Source organism: Manacus candei, unplaced genomic scaffold (assembly GCF_025592945.1).
Source record: "Manacus candei isolate 608988 ecotype Guabito, Panama unplaced genomic scaffold, ASM2559294v1 h1tg000005l, whole genome shotgun sequence".
In the NCBI taxonomy this organism is placed as follows: Eukaryota; Metazoa; Chordata; class Aves; order Passeriformes; family Pipridae; genus Manacus; species Manacus candei.
Genome location: NW_026138053.1, coordinates 22,978,892 through 23,005,383, shown reverse-complemented (window position 1 = coordinate 23,005,383; position 26,492 = coordinate 22,978,892). Strand labels below are relative to the sequence as shown.

At 50.1% G+C, this 26,492-nt stretch overlaps 1 protein-coding gene across 2 annotated transcripts in view; it reads left to right on the top strand.

The window, feature by feature from the left end:
• Positions 1–25,976, top strand: part of PBX1 (PBX homeobox 1) — a 128,673-nt gene extending 102,697 nt beyond the window's left edge. The window contains exons 3-9 of one of the 2 annotated variants that reach the window (XM_051806721.1): positions 506–750; positions 3,032–3,222; positions 4,176–4,311; positions 7,398–7,557; positions 15,084–15,196; positions 16,685–16,774; positions 23,057–25,976. In XM_051806721.1, coding sequence (XP_051662681.1) covers positions 506–750; positions 3,032–3,222; positions 4,176–4,311; positions 7,398–7,557; positions 15,084–15,196; positions 16,685–16,774; positions 23,057–23,149 — 1,028 coding nt within the window. In that variant the 3' untranslated portion in view covers positions 23,150–25,976. The remainder of the gene's footprint in view (positions 1–505; positions 751–3,031; positions 3,223–4,175; positions 4,312–7,397; positions 7,558–15,083; positions 15,197–16,684; positions 16,775–23,056) is intronic. The other variant, XM_051806725.1, reaches the window with a different exon arrangement.
• Positions 25,977–26,492: the final 516 nt, after the last annotated feature.

The window sequence follows — 26,492 nt, the reverse complement described above, 5'->3', positions numbered from 1 at the left end:
AGGCACCATCAGCCCTGGGCTCTGTGTGTCTTTCTCTGCCATCTGGGGTTGATGTAAATGACATGTTGGGTGACGTGAGAGGACCCCTGAGCAAGATGAGATCAGAGCTGGAGACTCCTAATTTCCCATCCCATGCTTGAGTTGGGATATGGTCCCTATCCCTTCTGGCAGCAAGAATGGGTGCATTTATTGGTTTTTGATTGGTGTTGCTAGTTTTGCTTCCTATTTGAACAGAAAGTGTGGATTTCTGGTTAAGCTCTGAAGTGAGCTCGCTGCCAGTTCTGCCCTACTTCTTTCCTGCAGGAAGGAGGGGAAGAGGTAGGGGGGGAAGCAGGGAGCTGGAATGCCCCTGGAGAGCCAAGTAGCTGCACTTGGTGATGAGTACTTGGAGCACCAGCCTGTTGGGGTACCTTTTGGAAAGGAAGAAAAGCCCTGTTGATGGTCTAACTTTAGACGAGCATCCCTTTCCCTGAAGTAAGTCCTCTCCCCTTTGTGTCTCTGGCAGTGCTGAGCATCCGGGGAGCGCAGGAAGAGGAGCCCACGGACCCCCAGCTGATGAGGTTAGACAACATGCTCCTGGCCGAGGGGGTGGCAGGCCCCGAAAAAGGAGGCGGCTCAGCCGCCGCTGCCGCTGCCGCCGCCGCGTCAGGAGGAGCCGGCTCTGACAACTCGGTGGAGCACTCTGACTACAGAGCCAAACTCTCCCAGATCCGACAGATCTACCACACGGAGCTGGAGAAGTACGAGCAGGTAACAGGCTCCTTCACGGCAGAGGGCTGGTTGGTGGTCGTGGGACAGTGGGAGCAGGAGCCGGAGTGGGGCAGCTGCCGTTCGGTGCCGGCACTGTGGCGTGGATGAGCACAGCCTGGATCGCTACTGACATCTATTGTTGGGAGTGTATGGGCAAATGCAGCTGGGTGTTGGAGTGAAAACATGCTTTTTTAGGGTTGGGAGAGCTGGAGTGTTGTACTGGGATGTGGCATGAGAATACGCTCGGCGTGGGTTGCCCCTTGGATTTTTGCTTTCCGCTTCTCTCCCAAAATCTTGTCCACAATTGGCCCTGTGAAGGAGGAGCCCTCTTTATCGTGCTGGCCTCAGTGGCAACAGTTTCTTCCAAGCAAGACTTAAATCAAAATCTTCCTTGAATATGTTTTCTGCTTGAAAAGCTCTTTTTCCAGAAAAGAATTTCTTTTTTTCTTGCGGAAAATTATCCTTAGAAAAGAAAAAGAAAAACTGTTCGGGTCATAAATGCAGCTGTTGGTAACACTGACAATTGCATGAAGAGCTTCACAGACCAACGCTCAGAACCAGTTCCTTTCAAATGCTTCCAGATGTTCTGCAGACCTCTCTTCACCACTGCCCTTGTGGTTTCTACCCAGAGGTTGTGGTTTATGGAGTGTGAGCAAAAAGGCATCCCTCCTTTTTGGGTGCAGGATGGGCTCCACAACCAGGGGTCAGGCAGGGTTTCAGGTCTCTGGTTTAGAGACAGCCCAGCCCCTGTTTTAGCTGACTAACTGGATGTGTGGTGGGGATGAGGAATGTCCTACCCCTTGAGGTGCCACACTGGCCAAGCTGAGGTACATTAGCTGGGTGCCCCTGGGTTGGAGCTGGGGTCAGGGTGGCCAGGCAGGGCTCTGGTGTTGGAGAAGCCAAGTGCTGTCACACCATGAAAGATGTTTTGGCAGGGCATTAGAGGAGGCAGGGAGCAGGCAGAAGGCTGGTTAGAAGAATGACCTTTGGTAGCTCTCCTCAGCCCTTGCTGTCACTCCCTCAAGGCGCAGAGACAGGGTTGTGCGATAAGAGGAAGCCTCAGCCATGGTGGGAGTGGAGAGCATGTCAGGGCTCCTCTTTCAAGGCCCCAGGCTGAAGAGGGAGAGAGAGACCTCATGTCCCCTGCTACCCAAGTCCAAGGAGAGGCCCTTGGCACAGACAAAGACAGGCTTCAGGGATGGACCTTACCTTCTGCTCCTTCCTCATCAGCTGAAGCTGGGGATGGGCAGTTGGAGGGGCTGTGCTGGCCTCGGGGGTGTCTCCTTGTTGGATCTGAGCCGTGGTGGGAATTCAACTTGGAAAGGTGGGGTGTGACATTGGAAGTCAAGCCCATGTCACTTGTCCACAAAGCCAGTACTTCTTACCCCTGCTTGCCCCTTTTTCCCCATGATAGGATGGGAACTCTGTCCCCAGAGCAGCTCCCACGTCCCAGGAGCACCAAAGGCATTTTCAGCCATCAGTGTCCAAGTGCTGCCCTCAGCCTGGTTTCTGGGGCTTAGTTCTGGGAATCAGAGGATCCCATCATACCCATGAGTTGCTTGTGCAGATGAAAGAGAGGGCAATGAAGTGGCCTTCATCTGGCCTCAAAATCCCTGCCTTGTCCCCTCTCACTGCCCTGTCCTCTCGGCACAGCATGGGGACAGCAGAAGCAGCAGACAGTGCTGTGCCAGCAGCAAACTAATTGGGATTGTTACCTGCTTGCCCTTTCTTGTCAGGGCTCCTGCCTCAGTCAGGCTTTAATTATTATCATTATTTACTTCTTATCTGATGTGCCAAGAATGTGGAACAGGGCTGTGTTTCTCTGGGACCTTCTTCTGTGAAGCACAGGGGGCTCTGCAGGACACATGGTGGGGCTGTAGGAGGAGGGACAGTGGGTCAAAAGGTTCATGGTCTTCCTCGGACACATCTATAGCTCCTCCAGTCGCAGCCAGAAGAACAGTGGCTGGGACTTCATGCTTTATATGAACCCTATATGAACGTTCCCCAGCTCCATCCATGATTCCCCTGAGAGCAAAGAAATCAGCTTCTGCTCTTCCCAAAATGTTTGTTGGGAGTCTCATGTTCTCTACTTGGCAGATGAGAGAAACTTCTCTCTCCCCCAGGTGCCAGCACACTCTTGATCTTGGTCTGCCCTGAAAAGCCCCAACCACTGAGGCCTTCACTCGGGTCTCCCCTCAGCAGCGCTGTCTCTGTGTCATCCTCGACACTGTCGAATGACCTTCCGATCCTGGGGTTTCTTTTGCTTTTCTTGCCATCCCAGGCATGCAACGAATTCACCACCCACGTGATGAACCTGCTGCGTGAGCAGAGCCGGACCCGACCCATCTCGCCGAAGGAGATCGAGCGGATGGTGAGCATCATCCACCGCAAGTTCAGCTCCATCCAGATGCAGCTGAAGCAGAGCACGTGTGAAGCCGTCATGATCCTGCGCTCCCGATTTCTGGACGCACGGTGAGTTCATCCCGCCTTCTCCCCACCCACCATTCAGTGTTGTTGAGGCCTTGGAGAGGTGTTCAGAGGTTCTGGAGTGAATTCAGGTCCATCTGAAGGGCCGTATCCTGGTCTTGAGCCGCAGAGGTTATTTACCTTCCTTATCCCTTAGTTGTCTGTGGCTCAGCAGGGGAGGGGACAGCAATTCAAGACATCCAGCTCCTGTCTCGAGGAGGCTCCCAACTGTACCTTGAGAATTGCACATCCTGGTTTTGCTGTGGCAGAAGGAAATTCTCTGGCATATTACAACAGTTCTCTGTGATGAAAATGTGCACTTCAGTTAGGGATGAAAGCACATCCTCCGGGCCATCCTGTCCCCTCTAGATTCCTACCCTTTTCCTACTGTTCCCATTGTCCCAGATTTTTGATTTGCTGTAAAATTATTTCATTTCCCAAGCTGACTACGTGTAGACTGTGGCTTGGGCTTCAGCTTGCAAAAGGGAGGAGAGGCAGCTACACTGGGGCTACAAGGAAAGAGATAGCAGACAGATAATGCCTATGTGTAATTGGAACAGACTTCCCCAAGGATATATCCAGCGCTGCTTCCTCAGCACAGAGCTTTGCAGAGTAGCAGTGATGTCTTTGGCCACGACAGCCAGGTGTCAGGAGTCACCTTCCCAGGCAGAGGAGCTGGATGCCGGTTTTCAGACTCTTCTGTGAGCTGGAGGGTACACAGGGATAGTTTCAGATGGAGAATTACTTGCTTTGGAGGGTGCTGAGAGAGGTGTCACCCGAAGGGTGCAGAGGAGAAAATTCCTGGCCATGAAGTATTGCACTCCATACTCCCAGGAGCAGGGGAAGGAGGGAGGGAAGTTGGAAAGTCAGAGTATGTAAAATTACATTTCTATTTCTAGATCCCTGGCACTGATTCCCTTTCCTTTTCCTTCTATTTCTCCCTCTTTCTCCATGTGAAGGCGGAAGAGACGGAACTTCAACAAGCAGGCTACGGAAATCCTGAATGAGTATTTCTATTCCCATCTCAGCAACCCTTACCCCAGTGAGGAAGCCAAAGAAGAGCTAGCCAAGAAATGCGGCATCACAGTCTCACAGGTAAGAGAGATCAAAGACTGTACTAATGGGAAAGCTCAGCATGGTGAGGGGCGTTCCAGACCTCAGGCAAGTCAGTCACGTCCCAGTGTTGAGCATTTAATTACTTAATGAGCTTAGTACAAGTTAGTGAGAGTGGATGGGAGAGCAGATGGCACTTGCAGATTGAACCTATGGATGGAAAAGGACAGTCTGGGAGAGGATTTAGAAGGGATGAAGACTTCATGGAGCGATGGCTGTGTGTGCAACTGAGGTGTTAACAGCACAGAAACTCTGTGGTTCCACCCAGAGAGTCAAAGTCTTCTCCTCAAGGAATTAGTACTGGACTGGCTTGCAAGAAGAGCTTGTTTGAGCTGAAAGTCCATTCTTTAAGCCAAGGGATTAAAAGCAGTGGGAAAAGTTGTGCAGATTTTACTTGGTAAGGTGGGATGGACAGGTCCTGGTGGGAAGGATCTGTGTCAGACAGGCTAATGGCCCAAGGAGGATGGGCTTTCTCAGGGTCATTTCTCTCTGTCATTACCCTTGTGCTGCAGAACGTGACATCTCCCTGACTTGCTTATCCCTCAAAAAAGAGCAGTCAATAAAGGCAAACCGAATCATTTCCATACATTCAAGGCAGCCATGTAGTTTCTGGAGTCTGTAGCTTTGACCTGGGAGCTGCTGGGATTTGTGAGGAGTGCAGTCAGTCCTTGAAGTGTTCAGCCCTACATTGCTCAGGCCTGCCCTTCTTTATTTCCTCTCATTTTGGAGGAAGCTGTGTGGTTGAGAACCAATCTGTGTGGCCTCTGGTAGGCTTGTCCTCATGTGAGCTCAGTGGTCCCTCTAGGCTCCCGTTACGTTCCCTGTCTTGGGCTGCTTCCCAGCCCCAGGCACGTGCCTGCTCGTGGCTTGAGTAAACTGAAGACAGCAGTAGCATCTGTTGTCCTTGTGAGAGCATGTCTGCCTTCAGCAGGAGCAACAACATCCAAGGGTAGGTGTCATCACCGTGTTGGATGCCTGCTGAGTGACTCCAGTTGCCTCCCCTGGGTCACAAGACCCAAACGTTGATTCTTCCTGGTTACCTATGAGAGACAGCACATACTGGCTTAAGTAAAGCTCCAGCTGTCCTGATGTTTGCCTTCTCACTTCTAATTCATCTGTTCACACTTGCAACTTTTCCCTTGCAAAGGCAAAATGCCCAGGAGAAAATTTGCACTTACTTTGTTTTTTGACTGTGCTGTATCAAGACTGTTTTGTGCCTATCACCAGGATTTCCCTCCCTTCTTCATCCAGAGAAGGTAGAAGGAAACACACATCCAGGTTTGGTTTTGCTGGGACTAAGTGGGAACATGGACTGCATGAATCTGTGTAAGTCACAAGCAGAGTTGCTCTGAACTCAAAGGCTGACCAGGCCAGGCAAATTCTTTGCTTCACAAGTTTTTAGATGAAGATTGATTGTGGTGGCCATTTATCCCATCTTCCTGCCCTGTGATACTCAGAGTTCACCCGTTGGCTCCAGCATTTGAAGCCAGAAGAACTGTTATAGAGAGATGGCCAAGTGGGAAGATCACAAAGGAGATCACATTGTCATTAGTGAGAAAGGCGGACCAAGAGGTGAAATGGAGCTCCCTGCAAACAACCCCTGCTCCCGGTGCCATCCAAATGTTCACTCCCAGATCTGGATTGGGTGCTGATCTGTCTCTGCAGGTTATATTTTCTTTTCCTGCTCTGCAGCAGTGCAGGGTTGGGTACCTGCAGCTCAGCAGTGGCGGATGAAGCCGCTTCTGCATGGAAACTGCTGAACACTTTAGGAGCACTGCAGGTAGAGATCATCACAGGAATAAAAGCTTGTGGGTTTCAGTTATCAACACCCAAGCCCAAGCAACTTTCCTAAGATAAGGAAAAATTCATGGGCTTCCAAGGATGAACATCCATTATTGTATTCTATGTCTCGGTGCTTGTTCAGTCCATTTGAAAGGGGGAGCACTGATGAACTTGCTCACCTGCAAGCAAAGGGAGAATGTCCATGGAGTCCCACCAAAGGATTGATCTGCTTGCTCAAGGTTGCAGCTCCAAGCAATTCCAGGAGTGTTGGAATTCTTCTGCGAGAGTTGCAGCATCCTCAGGCATTTTTCCGTTCTCTTCATCCTGATGAGCTTTCTCAGAGGTCAGTGGTGGCTGGAAGTTGTCTCCTGCTTAGAGACCTGCACATAAGAAGACATTCCCTTGCCTCTGTGTTCAGTGTTGCTGAAGAGAAGCTGAGAGCTGCTTCCCAAACTGTAGGTCAAATATTTCCCATGTCTTCTCTGAAGTAGTTCAGTGTGATATGTTGCCTGCAAGTGAACAGGGTTGTCATTATCAGCAGGCCTCTGGGCAAACACAGTGGAAACATCTCCCACCTCTTTCCAAGGGACTCACTTGTTTCCTGGGACCAAAATGAGGTTTTAGGACGAGCCCTGTACTCCCTCTCCAACCTCCCACTGAAATTCCCAGTTGATGTGGTGGCTTGTGCTAAACCTTGCAAAGCCAAGCTCAGCTGGAGGAAGAGCATCCACTTCTGGCCTTGTGCACTGATTGATCAGATGGATCAGATGTACTCAGATGGATCAAAGAAGGCAATTTCATGTGTCAGCCAGGCCCCAGACAGTGTGCTGGGTGTTCTCCCTGAAAACCACATTAGCTTCTCCAAAGGGAGAATGAGCGTCTGGGAATCAGGGCATCTGTCCCATCAAAGGGATACTAAGGAGGAGGCAAAAAAAAGTTCCAAAATGACACATACTTTTTTTTCAAAATTCAGGCTTTTTTGAATCCGTCTTATATTTTCGTGGGGTGATGATTCCTGTGGAGCATCCCATTTCCTTAAGTCGATATCCCATCTATAGAGGAACCAGGTATATCCACACAAATCTAGTGATCCCAAGAGGGTCCCATCACCTTTACTGGGCTTGGTCTGCCACACATGGGTAGAAGGTGCTTCCTTCCATGGCTAGGAAAACTCGGGGGCAAAAGAATATGCACTGCTTATCCTGAACTAATCCACCTTCCTCACCCAGGTGATCTTGCCAGAGCTCAAACATTAATGTCTTTGTCTTCTCTTAAACTCACTCTAGGTATCAAACTGGTTTGGAAATAAGAGAATCCGGTACAAGAAGAACATAGGTAAATTTCAAGAGGAAGCCAATATTTATGCTGCCAAAACGGCTGTCACAGCTACCAATGTGTCAGCCCATGGAAGCCAGGCTAACTCACCCTCAACTCCCAATTCAGCTGGTTAGTTTTTATTTTTCTTTTATTTCGGGTCGTTAGTGTTCGGTTTTTTGTTTGTTTTCCCCCCTCCCTCTAATCTCTCTCTTGTTTTCTCCTATTGATTATTTCAACTTTTATTTTCTGGGTCTGGTTTGCTCACTTTTGTGGTCTTTAAAAAAATGAAAAGGAGAAATGGGTTTGGTTTGGGGGGGTACTTTATTTTCTTTGCTTTTTTCCCCCCTGTTTTCTCAGTTTTTTCCTCTTTCCCTTTCCTGTTCTGTTTTTCATTGGAAAAAGGATGTGATCAGACCTTGTGACTATGTTGGGGGTTATATGCATGGATGGTAAACACAAACCCAGAAAAATTATCTGAAAACTGTTGTTGGGATTGCTTGCACTTTGTGGGGAGAGAAAAAGTAATGGAAAAGTTACTGCATAATGATTTTATTTCTCTGGGGCTTGAAAGCATGAGTGACCCTAATGGATAAACCCCAGCATTTCTGGGATGTCCTAACTCATGCCATTTTGGGGGTTGTTTTGGATAAATTTGTGTTCTTTGATTTTCTTTCCACTGTGGTTATCTTTGATTGCTTACATGACAGTGTCTGGATCACCTGCAAGAGTGTGCTCTGTGTGTGAATTTTATTTTCCCTTTGTGTCAGTGCGATCCAGAGAAATTCATGGGTCGTTTCCTTCCCTTTCCCCCTTTCCTTCCCATTTGCTGTGGTTTCCATTTGTTTGTTTTGAGGGTCAAAGGCACAGAGCACTTTGCCCAGATTTCAACTCCTCTGCTAGAGAATGATGCTTAGTTCATGCGTGGTGCCTTCTGCAAGGTTGGCTGACCCAAAAATGATCCGGGGCTGTGGTCAGCTGGTTGTGCTCCCAAGAGCGATGGAAAATTGGGATTTGTTTAAAAGAAGGGAAAAAAGTGAATTTCGTAGGTGCAATGTACTTTGTTATCCGTGCAAATATCTGTGTGCCTGTTTTCTTTTTAGGGGTGGGAGGGAGAGTGGGAATGTGCCACTCTTGTGCCTTTGAGCTTGGCGTCTGCTCATGGTGCCCTTTCCCAGGGCTTGCTGTTATCAGGTGGGCTACTCAGAGGAAGGAGAGGAGTAAAGAGGATGGGGGGCAGCAAGACATTAGGCAGACTGTGTAAATGCTGGTTGCTGTCAGGACATGCTTTTGTAGTGAACACAACCCTGCCTGTGCAGGTATAAGAAGGATCACACCCCAGAAGCACCCCCGGATCAGGAGGATTTGTGTGGGAAGTGGAGAGCCAGGGAACAAAGAAAGAGAGCAAGCAGTGGCATGGGTCTCTGGCTGATGTCCAGAACCAGTCCCCCAGCAGGAAGGCAAAGGCAGCCCGTTACCCATGAGCTAATGTGTAAGTGGGGGTTGATTGCTCTCTGCAGGGGAGCTCCTCCACACCTTGAAGGGGCTCAGGTGGATGGCTTTGACAGAGCAAGTGGAGAGAAGTTCAGTTGGGCAGTGAAGTTCCTACACATAACCCTTTAATTTCCAGAGGACATGGTACTTCTAAGGGTCTGCCCCCAGAGCCACCAGGAGCAGAGATGTTGCAGGTCAGAAATGCTGGTGGGACACATCTCTGCCACCTCCTCCTTGCCCAGGGCTGCCTGCCCTGCCTCAGGTGAGATGCTCTGAGGGCTCAGGTAGATGCAGCAGAGCTCTGCAAGGACAGTTTACAGGAAATACGTTTGATTCTTTTTGGTTGGTTTGGAGATTTTTGTTCCCCTTCAGTTGCCTGAACTGCTGAAGATTTAGCTGCAGTTTAAAAAATGTCATTCTTTCCAAAGAACTCACTCAAAATACATGGTCAGGTGGGGTCTCTTAACACCCCCCTGTAGAAAAGGCTGGAGGGAATTCTACTGGAGAGGGCAGAACTGTGTGTGATGACGGAGATGCCTGCTGCCTGGAATGCTGTCCTGCAGCCCACGTCACCCTGGAGCAAGGAAACACAGCTTTCCTTCTTTTCCTCTTTCTTCAGCTGGAGTCAGATCCAAAGGCCTGGAATAGCAAGAGAAGAACTTCAAATTGCTTAAGTGGTTTTGGATCTGGCCTGCGTGCAGGAGAATAAGCATTTCCCCAGTGCCTGCCCAGTTAAGTAGTGCTCCGGTGCAAGGCTGTTTCTTCGCCTTCCCCACAGGCAGTAACACGGTTGTTTCAGAGATAAATTGGCCAGTACCCTGCAGTAAACAGCTGAGATAATCCCTGGGTAACACTGCTCTTTCAAGGAAGGACAAACAGTCCTGTTATTAACAGGTAAAACTTGAGCTCCTGGGTCCTCTTTCTGGCTCGCTCATCTGTACTCCGGAATCATTGACCTCTTTTCACTTGCCTGATGTGTCAGCGGTGCTAAAAGCAGGGCAAGGGGAGCTCACAGGCCATGGAGATCCTTCTTCTGCTAGAAATAAAGTGTTTCTAACCTGGCCTGGATCCCACCACCCTGCCTGTAGACTGCAACAGTGGCAAAGCAGCAGGGAGGCCCTGCTGTCAGCACTGCAGTGGTCTCTGAGTCAGCTGGCAGAGATAGTGGGTCTGGGCGTCCTGGTATGTCCTCCCCTGAGAAGACAGCTGGAATTGCCTGAGATTTTTATCTCCCAACAGTGGCATCCCAGAGGTCTCCCCAGCTGACCATGCAGATGTAACAGCTCAGTCAGGCATCCCTGCATTGTCACTTTTTGGGACAAAGATGGATCCTGAAGACATCTGGGGTCATGTGATCAACTTCAGGTTGCCCTGTAGGTGCTGGCAACAAGAAGCACACCTGTACATGCTGTTTCTGAAATACCTGTCTGAGGAAGATTTGAAGGATTGTGTCCAGGACCATGAGCCATCCAGATGTGTTGAATTCCCCAGGGAGAAACATGGAAGTAGACGAAGAGGTGAAGGACTAAGATGGATGATGCCTCTCCTTTTACGCCATGGACTTCTGTCTGTTCCCAGATCATTGGCTGAGACTTTGGTGAGGAAGGAGCCTGAATGAAGATAGGATTTGCTGGGAATTTTTCGGACCTTCTGGTTTAAATACCTTGTAGGACATGTGGAAAGAAAGTAGGCAGAGGACAGGTCATGAGGAAGAAATGACCAGCAACGTAGTCCCTGGAGGGCCATGGTGCTGGAAGAGGAGGTGGAACTGGATGCAATGGGACCTGGGACAGGAGCTAAATTCATTTCTGCTGTGGCTACGCAGGCCCATCTGTTCTCTGCATTGATGCCCATGTTACTGGAGATCAGTGAATGGCTTCAGTCAGTCAAAGAGATTGGCCACACATTGACAAGGGCAAGGATTGCATCTGTCTGGCCATCTGGCACGTTCAAAGCAGGGTCCCCCATCCTCAGTCACCCAGGCCTGAATGTCAAACACCTTTTCATCGTGAATACACGCAGTTGGGCTTTATCAGCCAGATGTTCAAATAAGCTGAGATGTCTGGCTCATTTGGGCTAACAACTCCCCATCCTCACTTTGATTGCCTGGACAATCTCAGCACAAAAACCACATGGCAAATGAAAGCTATTTTATGTGGGCAGACCCTTTTGCCAACCAGAGTCCTCAAGGGGCACACACAGGTGATGACATCCAGTGAAATCTTCCATGCAGAGCAGCCAACATTGTCCTGAGCTGTTGGTTTTTTTCCTGCTTACCTTTTTGTTTTGTAAAAATCTTCCTGCAAAGCTGTTGTCTGGAAATGTACTTCATCAGGCATAGGTCTTGCTGTTGCTTCTCTTCCTTTGTCCATTTGTATCCAAAACACAGCGCTGGAGAGGACCCTGCTTCAGCAGAGACTGTTCTGGTCGTGGCCTCACTGTCTAAAGTGTTGGCAAGTGAAAAAGAACAAGTGTCCTGCTGGATCATCCCTGGCTTTTAGACCTGCTTTCCAACTCAGTGGCTTTGTCCAGCTGAGAAGCTGTGTGGTCCATCATGTTCTTTCCTCATCTTTGGCCATGGTAGAGACACAAGAAAAAGTTACAGGAGGGGTAAATCCTGTGCTCTCAATGCATGTGTGTCATTGCTGTTGACTTCAGCTTTGGTTGTGTTAATTCTTGGTGCCATCTGAGTTGTCAGGTACTTTAGAGAAAAGGATTTATAAGAGGTCCTGGAAAATTTGAATTGGAAGTCGAGACCATCAGAACACAGAAGACATTGGAGAACCTGGAGAAGAAGCTTTTTGAAGAGCTGGAGAAGTGGTGCGAGAAATACCAGCAGTCAAACTTTTGAAGATTTTTAAATTGGAGGCAAAACTGAAGTGGGTTTTGCTCATCAGAAGCATTAGGGATGTAAGAAATCTCTTCACAGGCATTGTTTGGATGTAGGCTTTTACCCAGGGGTAAGATTTGACAGCCATAGCTTGCTTAAACATTTCCAGCACTCCTGAAGCAGGTGCTGACCTCATAGAAACTCAGTACTAAGGTGATAGGTCTTGATGGTGATGGATTTAATGAGCTGTCTGGATGCTGAAGATAAACCACTCCTCCACAGTGCTACAAGTCATAAAAAATGTTGGGGTTTCTCGTAGGTTTTTAAGTCTACACACAATGGCATCAAGGGACTTCCATGCCAAGATCAGAGCCCTTTTTACCCGGGTTCACAAGCTCAAAGACAAGCTTCTCTCATTTGTTATCTCTCAATTCCTGAGAAGCCCCAGACCAAGCTATGACCATCAAAGACCCGTGGTGTGTTCAGGATGGAGCCTTTCAGAGCGGGCAGATCAGATTTACGACGGAGCCTCCTCTCATGAAAGGCTTTGACTTGGATTCCTGGAGGATACCCGAGCCTTAATTTTCAGGCCTCTTCACGTTCCTGCCCCCTCTCCCACCCGAGTGTGTCAGCTCCTCTTAGCCGTGTCTCTGAGATCTCGGGCGGTTGTAATTTTCAGGCGTGGTGAGGAGGCAGACGGTGGAGTTGCTGAAGCAGCAGCGCGGCGGCACAGAGGGCTCTGCAATTACGGCTCTGATACAAATGCATCCATACGTGCGGGGCCATTGGTATGCGCATATTTATCTTTGCATCCACATCAGCGGCAAGACATATTTACCGTTTAGATATGCACATATATTGTAAAAATACCCCTTGCCAATAGCAGTGTATATCTTGTAAGTGACATTTCCAGCGCTCCTCATGATTTCCAAGACACCGTCGCTCTTCAGAACTAGAGTTTGCGGCTGTTTGTTTATTTTTATTTCCTCCCTCCCAGTCTCAATTTTATGGCCAGCTTTGTTAAGTTTCAATAAAATACCAGTTAAGTTTATGGCATTTTTATTTGTTATTGTTGTTATAATTTTCTTTTGGTAGGGGAAGGTGGGATGAAATGTTGCTCTGCTGGGGGCAGAGTGGTAGCAGTGCCGTGCCAGGTGCTCAGGGATTCCAGAGTCGTTTTCCCAGCTCTGCCCCTGATTATTTGTGTGATCTCAAAGGTTTCTGCTCACCTGAGAAGAATAGGAGAATATTCTCTGCTTCTTGTGAGCAGTACCTGCAGTCTTTTGGTTCTAAGCCACTGCAGGAATACAAAGCTGTGTTACTGCCCTGTGCTTTTATTCTGGTAGTCAAATCACTCAGAAAATGGGGTCGAAGCATCTTTATGTGTGTGAAACATGCCTGTCTTCATGCTTGAAGTTGAGCACTGTCAGGGTGGGCTGTCCTCAGTCTGCCAGCTCGTTTCCCTAGATTTTTTGCCTTTAAAATAGCAAGTAACCTGAGAGGTTGGGAAGTGACAGGAGCCCTTTGCCAGCTGAGCAGAGGAGGCGATGGTTACAGCTGCCTTCTGACTAGTCCCCGTTATTTTACGCAGCGCTGTGGGATTGCTCTCTCGAACAGGTTGGGCAGGGCTGACAGTGAGCACAGACAATGAGCTATTCCTGGCTTCGCTCTTTTCAGGCACTGGTGGGAGGGTCCTGATCCAGGACTCAGTGTGCTCAGGATAAGTCTTTCTCTTGACACTCTTGGGCGTTGTATCTGGCGGCAATGTTTCTGCTTTCCTTCAGTTCTGAGAATTGCCAGCACCTGACAAAAGAGCCAGTCACCAAGAGAGCAGCAGAGAATTTAGTGAACATGAAGGCTCCAGCATAGACCTCCCACCTGCTCCCTGACCTTTCTCAGAGGTGGCTTCCTTTAGAAGAGCCTTCCTGGTCCACCTCCAGGGCAGAGCTGGGATCTATCCAGTGTGTTTTTTCCCTCTCCAGCAAGGGGAGGGGGATTGCCAGGCATTTCTCAGAGCATACGCATGAGCCATAGTTGGGCAATTCCACCAGGACTGTGGTTGCCAGTCTTCCAAGCTGGAAGTGGCAGTGTAGATGATGAGAGTATATTTGGGACTGGAGCTGAAAGCGTAGCTGACCTGGGCCCCTGAAGTCTCTCCTTTCCAAGGCTAACGTCATGTATATAACCAAACCTTGCACGTTGAGCTGTCTCACACTTAACGCGCTGATCTGCACGATAAGTTCTGAAATAATCCCATAAAACCTTTTTATTTATTTTTAACCCCCTTGCCTCCTTCCCTGCCTTCCAGTTACATGATGGGTTTGTTTCTCCCATTCAGTGGTTGAGGAGGTGCTCAGATATCTCGAAGCTGGAAGCAGAAAACCTTGTTTCTGCAAAGGATTTTTTTTTTCTTTTCATTTGTAGTTTGTTTTTTTTTTTCCTCCTGATCTCACCCAGTTGTCTTCACCTGTTATTATTTTTTAGAGTGACATCGGTGACTGGTGCATGTCCATGCAGTGGGGAATTTGCTTACAGAGCTCATTCCTCAGGGGCAGCTGGCCCAGGAGAGCCATAACAACCTTGTGTTCTCTCGTGGCCCATCACAATGAAAGACACTTACCAACATCATGGGCACTGGGAATCTAGCCCAGGTGCCTTCACATTTTTGCGAGGCTTTGCTCCTGGTGCGCTGCAGTTCCCACCAGCGATGGGTTCCTAGTGTCCTGAAGGCAAACCCCACACACTGCTCCCTCACAGAGCCCTCTGTGGCTCAGCCAGAGCTCCAACCGTGAAACTGGATGGGGTCTGGATGTGCTCACCCTGCAGACAGCAGCACAGAGTGGAATTACCCACCCTGGTCTGAGCTTCTCAGCATGGGCTTGGTTCACCCACTGCAAAGGCTTCTGCTCCCGATAGCGAGGCTTGTCTGGGTAACTCAGTTCTCCAGTGCAGTCTGCTGGGTGGACACCCCCAACAACCGAGATTTTTCGAAGCTGCCTGAAGGATTTTGATGCCCTGAAATGAAGGGAAAGGGCTGTCCGAGTCCTCCAGGCTGTATTTTGTTTGTCTCAGTCAAAAGCATGAAGAATCCTTCCTCCAGCTGAGGAGCTGTTGAAGAATATTCTTGGCATTGAGCTGTAACAACATGTGGCTTTGAATAACCTCAAGAGTGCATCCTTTTTTTTTTTGCTTGCTCTGTTCTTCATACTACTAACCTGACTGTGTGTTTTGTTTTTGTGGTTGCTTTGCATGTTGTTTCTTCCTCTTGGCTGAGAGTCATGGGGTGGATCTTTTTCCTTTCTGTGATTCAGGTGCCTCACTCTTTCCTTTCCAGGTTCTTCCAGTTCTTTTAACATGTCAAACTCTGGAGATTTGTTCATGAGCGTGCAGTCTCTCAATGGGGATTCTTACCAAGGGGCCCAGGTTGGAGCCAACGTGCAGTCACAGGTAGGGACCCATCCGATGTACTGCCAGTGAATGCATTAGTGTTGGAGGAGCCTTTGATTGTATTGGCACTTCTCCCTCCCGTCTGAAAAGAGCAAATCTCAACCAGCACAAACGAACCAACCAACACTTGAAAAAGGCAAACCAAACCGAAAAACCGACCGACCAAAAAAAAACAACAGCAACAACCACCAAAAAAAAAAAAATCAATCCAAAAGAAACTAAAACCAAACGCCCAACCAAACCAACAACCATGGTCTTGAGGAGACTTGCCCACACTTTGTGAATGCATTTGGCTCTGGCTTGATAGTCGTACTAGGAGGAAAGAAGGTGTAGGAGAACAGGCAAAAGTCAAACAAAAGCAGCTGAGGTTTAGGTTCTGCTTGCTTTATTCTTCCAAGGGAAGGGGCCAGATGTTTGGACTGGTGTCTCGTTTTACAAGGCTTCCACGACTCCTTTGATGCCAAACCAGGTATCTACTGAAAACCAATGAATGTTCAAATACATAGCTAAATTTTTTTTTAAATTTTTTTATCATTAAAAGCCACCCTTCACCATCTCCCCACCTCCCCAAAGCACAGGCACTCACACCACTCATGCACACACAAGCAGGAGAGAGCAAGGGAGCTTTGAGCAGTGTTCCCAAAACATGAACCCATGCTTGGGGCAAAAAGAAAGAATTTAAAATAGCCAGGATCTCACTCAGATCTCCCACCTCCTCTCCGATGTCCAGATATGCCGTGAGTCCCCTCTCTGGCATCTAAGGCTCTGTTCTGTGTTGAGAGATGACAGCCACTCTGACACTTATGCATTGGGCAAGGAGAGCTCTCTAAAGCTCAGTCTGCTCCCTGATGGTGCTGAATGTGGAGCATGCATGTCATCTGTGGGTGATGAGACGTGCTCACCACACGTACCACTGCTGGGCTGGGCTGGGGGCAGTGGAGGGAGAGGAACGGGGCAGCCGGAGGAGAGCTGCTGCTGGTGCCTTTGCCATGGTAGGTATATTTCCTCTCTGGGCCCTCCTCAGGGGAGGCACTCAGCCAACTCCAAAGGATCTCCTTCCACTGCTGTGAGCTTCCAGTGCTTGGGGTCAAGGGTGGAAGGGGGTAGGAGTAGGAACTTGAGCATGATGGTGGAGCTGGCCGTGATGATGTGCTCCAGGAGATCCCACCCCACGCTTGCCATGCTGTTCTCCCTCTTCACTCTTTTTCTCAAAAGACTTGGGACCAAGGAGAGCATGACAGGGCCACCGGGACAGGCAAGGGATGGTGAGGGAGGCAGGAGTAGTCCTCTGGCTCATCTCTCTCCACAAGACCAACCGCAGCTCTCCTTTACCCCTCTTTGAATATATGCCTTTATTTTTATTATGATGATTATCATGATTATTATTCTTGTTACTGTTTTATCTTGCCAAAGATCAATGGAAGCGGCTTTGGCCACTAACCTTTCATTCACTCTAATTTGTGTCTTTGTTGTCGTTGGTCTGTTTAGGTGGATACCCTTCGCCATGTTATCAGCCAGACAGGAGGATACAGTGACGGACTCGCGGCAAGTCAGATGTATAGTCCGCAGGGCATCAGTGTAAGAAAAAAAAAAATAGGCTCGGGTTCTTGGTTTTTTCTTTTTTGGTTTTTTTTTTTTTTTCCTTGTTCTCTCACTACCAATTATTTCAAAGCCATAGGGCTCAGAATGCCACTTAGTAGGACTTGTCTTTGCCTTTACGGTCACCTAGTTTATTGCTTCTGTATCGGTCACGCCAACGGCAGAGCTCTGCCCACAAAAAAAGTGGCGACGGGGCAGGCTTTGTGCAGGCAGCTGGCGTCTAGGACTGTCAGAGCCGATCAGCGTTCGCCTGGCACCTGCGGCCACACGCGCTCGGCCGGGAGGAGCTGCTAAACAGGTGACACCTCGTGTAACCATGGTGGGGAATGTCACCGCGAACGCCCCGGTCCAGAGGTGGCTCCGCGCAGAGGCCAATGGCGCCATCCTTGAGCGACCATCTAAAAATAGCCCACCCCCGGCCGGCGTCCGAAGGCGCGGTGGCGATGGGGTTGGCGGCAATAAACGCTCGCAAATAAGAGGAGAAAAAAGCCCCACAGAGCCAACCAACGTCAACCCAAGAAAACCTCGCCCAACCAGGCTGGGGGAGGATGCAAGGGGGAGGGCGGTCTCTGGAGCATCTTCTCCTTGTTCTTGGGTGCGCTGGCGGGTTCTGACTAGCATGAAAATTCGTAGCGACAAGCTGTGTCGCACAGGGGGAAATCGATCAGACACACACAAGGAGAACCCAGTGTAGATTCGGGACAGCAATCCAACTTCATTTCTCAGATCAATCGTCCACCATCTCAGTGGCGGTGACAGCAAGCTGGGAGAGGAGGGCAGCCTGGAAAAGGAGGCTGCGAGCGTCGAGTGGGTGGTGGCAGCGGTGTCCAGGGTGGCACAGAGGAGGGGACGCCTGGCCCTGGACATGACAGGCTGCCACGATGCCCATCCAGGAGGCTGAAGGTTGAAATGGGGTGGTCTTGAGCTGGGAAGGGAGGTGATGGTCCTCCAGGTGGGATGGTGGTCCTGCAGCCAAGACCCCCGTAGGGTGCACTGTCTAGTCCTGTCACCCTTCTGACCAAGCTTGTGCCATTTGTGGCAACCTGGCACGTGACCATCTTTGGGCCATCATTGTGTGATGGCCACTGCGGGCGTGGGGAGGGGGTGCAGTGGGACAGGGGGCTGTGCTCCCCTCTCCTGCGGGCACCGGGGCTTAGTGGGCGGCTTGACGTCAAGGAGGCAGAGGCAGGGAGGATTTGTGAAGTAATGTAATTGAACATGTGCAGATAATTATGTCTCATTACATAAGCCCCTTGCAAAAACGGCACTTGGAAATGCCACATGAAAGAGCCTATCGTTCCGCATTAATTTCTCCGTGCGCTGAATTTATTCCCTTTCTGGCTTTTTAATACTTGGAGAGTAAATGAATCGCAGGCTGATCATGATAAGAGATGATACTTTTGTATAAATTAAAATACCCCCAAGGAAAGAGGCTGAGCTGATTGCAGTTGCAGTTGGCTTGGAAAATTACAGTGGCCTGGGTTAAGCCAAAATTTGGGGGGTGGGGGGGTAGTTGCTGCCAGGGATTACAAGGCAGGGAAGGGACAGCAGGGGAGAGGAGAAGAAAGAGAGAGTGGAAACTTGAAAGCCAGATGGGACGAGAAGACCTGGACTGGTGTTTTTGACTGTGGTAATGGGAGAACCAGTGTTCCCATGAGCAGTACTGGGAACTGCTGAGCTGAGCATGACAGGGGCTCATCGGTTCCCCCTGCCCTTTCCAAAGGGGGACCTGGCATGTTTGCCACCTCATGTCTCCTCTGGCCGGTTTTCAAGGAGGACAGAAACCCAGATTGGCCCGTGTTGGATGTTGTTAAGAGGCAGGCAGGGTGGCAAAGGGTTTATGGCACGAGTTTGTGGGTGACTGCTCATTTCCCCAAAAAGCTGTGGTAGTCACAGGGAATGAGACAGGGAGTCCAGAACTAAGCAGATAGTTTAGGAGGCATCTTCTGGGTTGTCTCTCTATCCCAAAATGTTTTGTTTCCTCTGTATCCTGGGGATACAGGATAAAAGCTCCAGCCTGGAACTTTTATCATCACTTAATGTCTTCCCACCCAGTGAGGTCCCTTGATCCCAGTTTGTCCACCCTGAAGTGTGGCTGCCCTCTTGGAAGCATCTATCCTGGGCAAGGTCCTGGGGAACTCCTCAGTGCAGTCAGGATGGCTGGCTCGTGGCAGGCAGGGCTTCCCTGACTCTCCCTGAACCCTTTAATGCCAACGAAGGGCAGCAGAATGTGGAGGAAAGCTGATTGTGACACAGAAAGCTGCCGTCCCCGCATCACCCGAGCATCCCCGTGAGCTGCTGGAAGGAGATGAGCCGAAACCTAGTCAAGAGCCCTGTCACAATGATGTCTGCACGGGGCTGAGGTTAAGTCATCCCCGGAGCCCGTCAGCGCTGGGAAGGCAGCGGCAGGTTGCCCGGCTCCACCGCTGGAAACCTTGGCAGGGGACACAGCGCTCGGGGTTTGCCTTCCTTGATGGGGGATGAATTTTTAAATGCGTGTAAGTCGTGACAGCTGAGAAGAGGAATCTACCCAAAGCCCAGCTCCCTCCGTGGCTCTGCTGCTCCACGGCTGACAGGCCACTCCGCAGGGCGGAAAGGGCTGGAGTCGGTTCTGCATTGTTAGCAGGATAATGGGCAGTGTCCCAGCCATCCCCACCCCTGTGACCCGCAGGGATGGCTGAGGCTGAGGGAGAACGGATTCCTTCTCCTCCACAGGTGGAGACAGCGTCAGGCAGCACCAGTCCCAGCAAGGGATGGGAATGCTCGTGGTGATGGAGGGGTGGTAGAGGCCGGAGCTGCCTCGCAGATACCCAGGCTCGGGTCACACTGAGAAGAAGGAAAGACCCCCCCACCTGAAAGGAGGGGGTGTTTGGGGCCTGAACCAGCTCTTTTGGCAAACTTTGAGGTGTAGGGTTTTGCACCATTAAGTGATGGTTTTTGAGTGTCTGGGCTCTCTAGACAGTGTCATAGGGTCCACCCGTGTACCCAGGAGGTCCCTGAGTTTAGGGATTTCAAAGCATTTAGATGCTCAGGTTCTCTTGGGCTCCAGTAGAAGTTGGATCTTTATTGCCATAGTCCTCTGGAGGGTCCCACCCCAAAACATTGCCTTTCCTGCCACTGTCCCATGGCTGTAAATTTACAGTGTGTTCTAGTTCCGCCACGTGCTAGTGAATGAGCAAACTGTAGTCATCTTAAAGAACAACCCTTTCAGAAATTTCTTTTTGGACTTTAGTTTAATTTTTAGATCGTTTAAAAGTCTAAAATGAGAGACTATTTTTAAGTTCATCAGAGTGTGAGGTTTTTGATTTAAAACCACTGCTGTGCAGAGCTGTGCCTGTTTACAGAGTAGTGCGTGTGGACAGGGATGGTGGTGGTGGGTGTGAGGGGGAGTTTTGGATCCACTCTTGTCAGCAAGGATCACCAGGCACTGATACCTGTAGGAGCTGAGAGCTCCTCACTTGGGCTGAGACCTTTTGCTCTAAGAATTTGAGCTTTGGGAAGAAAGTTGTTGCTCTGTTCCTCAGCAAGCTGCAGTTCACCATCATGGTCAAGCTATGGTTCATGGTTATAACCACCAGCTGGGGTGTGGAAGTTGTTCTGGCAGGGCTTCAGTGCCCAAGCTCCATCCATCAGAGATGCCTTGGTGTCTTCTGATGGCCAGGGATGCCTGGACATGACCCTTGGAAAGGGATATCCAAACAAGGCTGCATTCTCTGCTGTGTGATAAGACCTTCAGTGCATATTGTAATGAGGCCCTGATACAAGCTCTTAAAAGCTCAGAGGTCTGAAACCTCTTTAAGGCTGCTCTGTCTGTCAGACTTACCAGTATCTGGTGTGTTAGCAGGTTAACCTGACACCCTGGGCCATCGATGGTGGGACAGGGATTTGGTCACAGAAGGTGGGATGCCGAGACAGCCTCTGTGCTAAGCAGAAGGCACCTTTAAAAATTGGCAGAAAGTCATCTCCCAGCCCCACGTAGGAGGCCTGGGCAGGGAGCCAGCCAGACTTGCTGGAGGTGACAAAAATGCTGAGACCTGTGGAAACGGGCACCAAAACCAGTTGCTTCAGCAATCCATCACCAGGGCTCCAGACTTGGACAGTCACCAAGGCCTTGCCTGTTTTTTGGCACAAGAAGGGGACATCTGAAGAGATGTCTTGGAGACCGTTGCTCTGTCTTTGGCTTGTGCCCCTCCTGAGGAAGTCACAGCTGTGTGCAGACACTCCTTAGAGGATCTCCAAGGAGCAGCAGCTTCCTCAAAAGACTTCCTTATTTTTCAGGGAGATCCCAAGCAATTTAGTACACTCAGATCCCAAGAGATCTCCTTGATTCAGAAAGAGGCAGAGCCATCTGGGTGGACTTGGATGCATCCTGCATGTGGCTTGATCCGTGCAGCAGTGGAGTGAACTCCACTGAATGAGTGGGGATGGTGTCTGTGTGCCTCTGCCTCCAGGAGGATCTGGCCTCCTTATAGAGGGCTCGTCCATACCAAAGGATGGTGTCAAGATGTCATGGCCAGCCTTGGGGCCTCCTTTCCATCGCTTGACCTGTACCTTCTGGCCTTCCCAGTTTGGGTGAGCAGGAGGGTGTGGGCTCTGTGGAAAGTCTCTCCCCAACATTCTCTTGACTTCCCACTGGGTGTGACCAAGGTGGTGTTCAGCCACACAAACTCCTGCAACACAGGAAGGCTGATTCCCAGACTGGAGTGCCACGAGGCTTCCCAGCATTTTGGGGAGAGGGGTGCTGAACATTGAGACACTGCAGTCACTGCCTGCAAGACACTCTCCCTCTCGCTCCTTCCAGCCGTGACTGGCGTGCAAAAGCCTCGCTAAAAATAGTTGAGCACAATAGGGACGGAGCCCTGCTCCACACGGCCCCCTCTGCTCTCCCCCCTCCTGCTCGCCGTAATGACCCTGCAAACACTAAATGGCATCTGAGTGCATTAAGCAGCAAACTCTCCGGTGACATAGCAATTACGGCTCTGAAATAGATTTGGTGCGTCACGGAAGATAAGGGTTTTGAAAGTTTCTGTTGTGATTATAGCTTGTAACTCCAACAAATAACAGGCTTGGTAATAAGAGGCTGCCAGCACAGCTATTGTGGTTCTCTCTCACTGATGGCACGTAAATTGCTATTAATGTCCTAAGTGTACTTGAATATGCCAGTCTCGGGGCGGTGGAGTTGGCTCTGTGTCTCTCTTTACGCGGCCTGTCATTGTCGGGCTGATAATCTACAGTAATTGCTGCCTCTTGCAACAGTCCAAGACATGGAAGGGTGGATATTGCATCTCGGGGAGCACAGGGATGGTGGGCCGGGGCCCGGGTGTGGGTGGAAGCCGGTGGGGGCAGTGGGCATGGGGTCTCTGCAGGCGAGGGGTTCACGGGGCTGGCAGTGCTTTTGCACAGTCTGGTTTCACACTTGCACCCAGGGTGGAGTGGGGTTTGCTAACCTGCTAAAGCGGGACAGCGACTGCTGCCAACTGGAGCTGGGGCAGCGCTTGGGAAGGATTAATTAGGCAAGCACTGAATCAATGTCACAGTGAGCAGAGGAGGCTGGGTGCGACATCTGCTTCTCTCTAAAGGGGATGGCAGCCACAGAGGAGCAGCTTCTGTGCACCGCTGGCTCCTGCCTACAGCAGCCAGGGCCCTCCAGTAGCTCTGCTCTTGAGAGGCTGGAGAATTTAGCTCAGTACCTGTTTTTAGAAGAATAAACAAGTTGTCTGCCATGCTTTGGTGTACAAACCCTCAGGTGGCAGCTCTGTTGCACTGTTTCTTGGCTTCCCTCAAGGAGGTGGGGACATGGAGCTATTCTGGGGGACATGGCACAGCTCATCAGTCCCTTGGGACCTGTTACTTGTTCTGCATGTTCATAGCACTTGGCTTCAGATGACATCCAGGCAGGGGGTTCTGGAGTGAGATGTTTACTATTTTCCTCTTTCCATATGGGGAATGGTCATATTCGGTGGTAAAAGAAAACCCAAGCAGCCAGAGCTCAGGGTTTTTTTGAGAAATAGTTTTCTTTTAAGGGACGGACATTCTATGAACACTTGCAGTTTATCAAAAACCCTGTTTGTTACAGAATTGTTTCTGGCCCCAACCCTATGGATGGGGTGGGAGGTGGGGGGAAAGCCAGGTGGGAAATCTTTGCCTCCTACACTGGTTCCTGCTGAGGGAGGAAAAGGGGTTTCTGAGGTGGATGGGTGACTTGGGTAGGGCCACGTGTGCCGTGCCATGACTGACATCTCCATGTCTCTCTTCCCACAGGCTAATGGAGGTTGGCAAGACGCTACTACCCCATCGTCGGTGACCTCCCCCACAGAAGGCCCTGGCAGCGTTCACTCTGATACCTCCAACTGATCTCCCAGCAAATTGCATCCCTGGCTGAGCCGGCCCCGGCGGGGGCGGGAGGGGAGGGGGCCTCTCCTAACACCGCAGCAGTCAGACTGGAGGTGAACCCAATCAGCACACACAAGAAGACTCCTTCTCTTCTCTTCTCTTCGTCGGGATGCTTTTTTCAGCCAATCTGGACACTTCTTTATACTCTCTTCCCTTTCTTTTCTGGGTAGAAGCCGCTCTTCCCCCTCCCCACTACCGCCACAACACCACTCCCTCCCCCTCACCCCTTCCCACCGAAGGATATGTCAACAGGTAGAAGGATTTTTAAGGAGGAAAAACAAAAATCCACCGCCACCTCACAAACCAACCCCAGACCAGTGTACAGCCTCACACTCGGTGTCTTTCTGAGGAGCCACGAACGTCCCTCAGTCACGTCTCGCTCCCTCACTGGCAGGCAGCCCCCTCGCCCCCCTGTCTCTCATGCTACCTCTCCGTAGGGAATTGCCACCACAGGCCTGCTGCCACCTCGTCTCTGCTGGCCCCAGCATCGCCTCCCGTGCCCAACCCTGCCTCGGTGAGCTGTCCCTCGGGCACCACGGTGACAGGGCGGGTGGGCACAGCCCCTGTGCACGTAGAAGGAGCCAGTGTGCTCCCCTTCATTTCCAGTAGGTACCAGCCCTTCATTTCCAGTAGGTACCAGCCCATTCCCAGCCTGGGGAAACCGCCAGCGGTTCCCGGTCCCTGCCCTACTCTGCCACACATCCCGCTGGCTGCTGTGAGCTGGATGAGCCAGGAAAGGAGGCAGAGGCAGGTGAGAAACAGCCATCGCTGATAACAAGTCGCTGAGCACCTCCGTGGAAGTGTGTGGGTTGGATAGGATAGTCCATGGCATGGATAGTCCATGGGACCCCAGCAGTTTTCCCACAGCACCTAGGGAGGCTGGTGGTTGACTTTTCCTGGTGAGGAGAGTGTCACAGGGTGCTGACTCATGTTTCCAGGAGTGTGCCATGGTGTGGGAGAGGAGGAGGTGGGTTCCCCAGTGCAGGCAGGACTTGCAGAGGTTTGTGCCACCCTCTGCATTCCCAAAGCCCTGCCGAGCTGGCAGCGAGGGACAGGCAGCAGGATCCCAGAGTCTGGATGTGGTGGGCTGAACGTGTTGGATGCTTTTGGTTACAATGCCACAGGTTTGCTTGAGGGTGAAGCCCTCCAGGATGAGTGGGTGCCTCCCTTGGGAATGCCTTTCTGCTGTGAAGGGGCTGGTTTTATCCCAAGAGTTACTCTGAACAGTGACCACAGGAGAAATCATGGGATTTTCTGCCCAGCTTTTCTGATCCACTGTTTGGACAGGCAGTGGTTGCTGGTAATCAAGGCTTCATCCTGCTGAAACACCCCTTCAGGTGGCTGATGCTGGGAGGACATGGCTTTCATGGAAAAGCAGGGAGAGGCAGCACCAGTTTCCCTGGGCTAAGCTTTGTGCCAGGGTGGTACTTTTGGCCGTCGGTTCTTCCAGCGGGCACGAGGAAGCTGAGCCAGCCCGCAGCAAGACCCTGGGTGTCGTGGGGACTGGTGTGGGTGCAGCATGCCTGGCACCTTGTGATGGATCCCATTACCTCTTGGCTGCACCTCATGCTTTTGAATGTCCATGCCCACCCTGCTTGTGCTGGTCTTGAGGTGGGAACTGCCAGCACAGAGCAGCGTTAAGCAAGAACTGTTTAAAGCTCTGCCAAAAAAAATTTTCACCCTTTTGCTGGAAAAAATAATGGTCCTTGGCTTGCAGGGCACAGCAGTGGTGTGCCCACAGCTCTGACACACTGTCACCTTGCAGTGCAGGGGCTTTGTGTGTCCAACAGTGAGACACTTTCTGCTCCTTTTGCATCCATACCAGGGATGGGGACCCTATGGCAGAGTGGGATGCGACATGCGAGGTCTAGGGCTGCCTCCCAGCTGTGGTAAGAGCACCGAGAAGGTTGTTTCCCTGCAAGGACAGTTTTGTGCTGCCCACCTTCCCCAGCCCTGCACCTTCCTGCATTCCCCCTCCTCCTCCTCCCGTGGCCTCCCTCAGTGCTGCCTTTTATCCACTTCTAGCTTGTTTTACACAAAACTGTTCTGGCAAAGTGTTTCAGGGATGTGGGACTGGGTTAGGTCTGTTCTCTGGAGCAGCAGCAGTGCCGTGCCTGCAGAAATGCCACAGTCCCTCCTGGGAACCAGCTGGGAATGAGCTGAAACCACTTGCTTACCAGAGCCAGCCCATGCCGGGGCTGCCTTCCCCTGCCCTGCAGCCGCTGCCCCTCCTGCCTGTCCCCCTGCCCATGGCACCCCCTGCCTGGGCCAGGCACTCACTCCTCCATGGTACTTTGCAAATCACCTCCTGGATTCCCTGGTTGGTCCCTCCAGTTTGCGTTGGCGTAGCTGCTTGCTTGCCTTTTTCTTTGCTTTTTTTATTTTTGGGTTTTGTTTCTCCTCCCCATTCTCCTCCCCTACTCCAGCCCTGAGTGTTGTGGGGTTTTTTTTCTTCTTCTTTTTTTATTTTTTTTTTTTTCTGCCCAGAAAAACCTGACTTCGATACCAAAAAAACAAAACAAAACAAAAAAGAAAAAAAAAACCACAAAAAAAAACACAAACAAAAAAAAAACCTGCAGAAACTCAAAAAAAATAAAAATTAAAAAAAAATCACAAAAAAAACTCGACGATTCTTTCAGCTTTATTAACATTTTCCATTGTTTCTTGCGATTTGTGTCTCGTTCTTTGTAGTATTGATGATAACGAACATTTGATAATGAATGTTCTTGTATATTCAGATAAAGGAGAAAAAAAAAAAAACCAAAAACGCAGTCGGAATTTAATAGTGTTTATAATAAAAGAATAAAAAATGACCCTCTTAGCACGCAAAACTGAACAGGGGGAAGGTCCCGTCCCTGTTCTTTCTGTGGCAACAAGCGCTTCATTCCTGTATAGTTTATAACATCAAACTACCTACATTCATCTTCCTTTTTTTTGTTTGTTTGTTTTTTCCCATGGTTTGTTTTTTTTTTCATTTTCTCGCATTTGTGAATTAGTTCAAGAATGCTAGAAAAGTGTAGAGTTGTGCACACTCATTTCTTCTTACACAATGTTTAAAAAGTGACGGTAATTCATTTTGTAAAACTTTAAAAAGAAAAAAAATGGTTGGAATAGTGAGCATTAATAGGTACAGTCTAACATTTTATGTTTCTTAACGTTGAGACCCAGAAATGACCTTTTATTTTATTTTTTGGCATTATTTGGGATGGGAGGGGGGGGCTTTGATGATGATGCTAACTTTATTTTCTGTCCAAGACGATGGCCTTGCCGCTTCCCCCGTGCTTTTGAGTTGTGACCAGAGTGA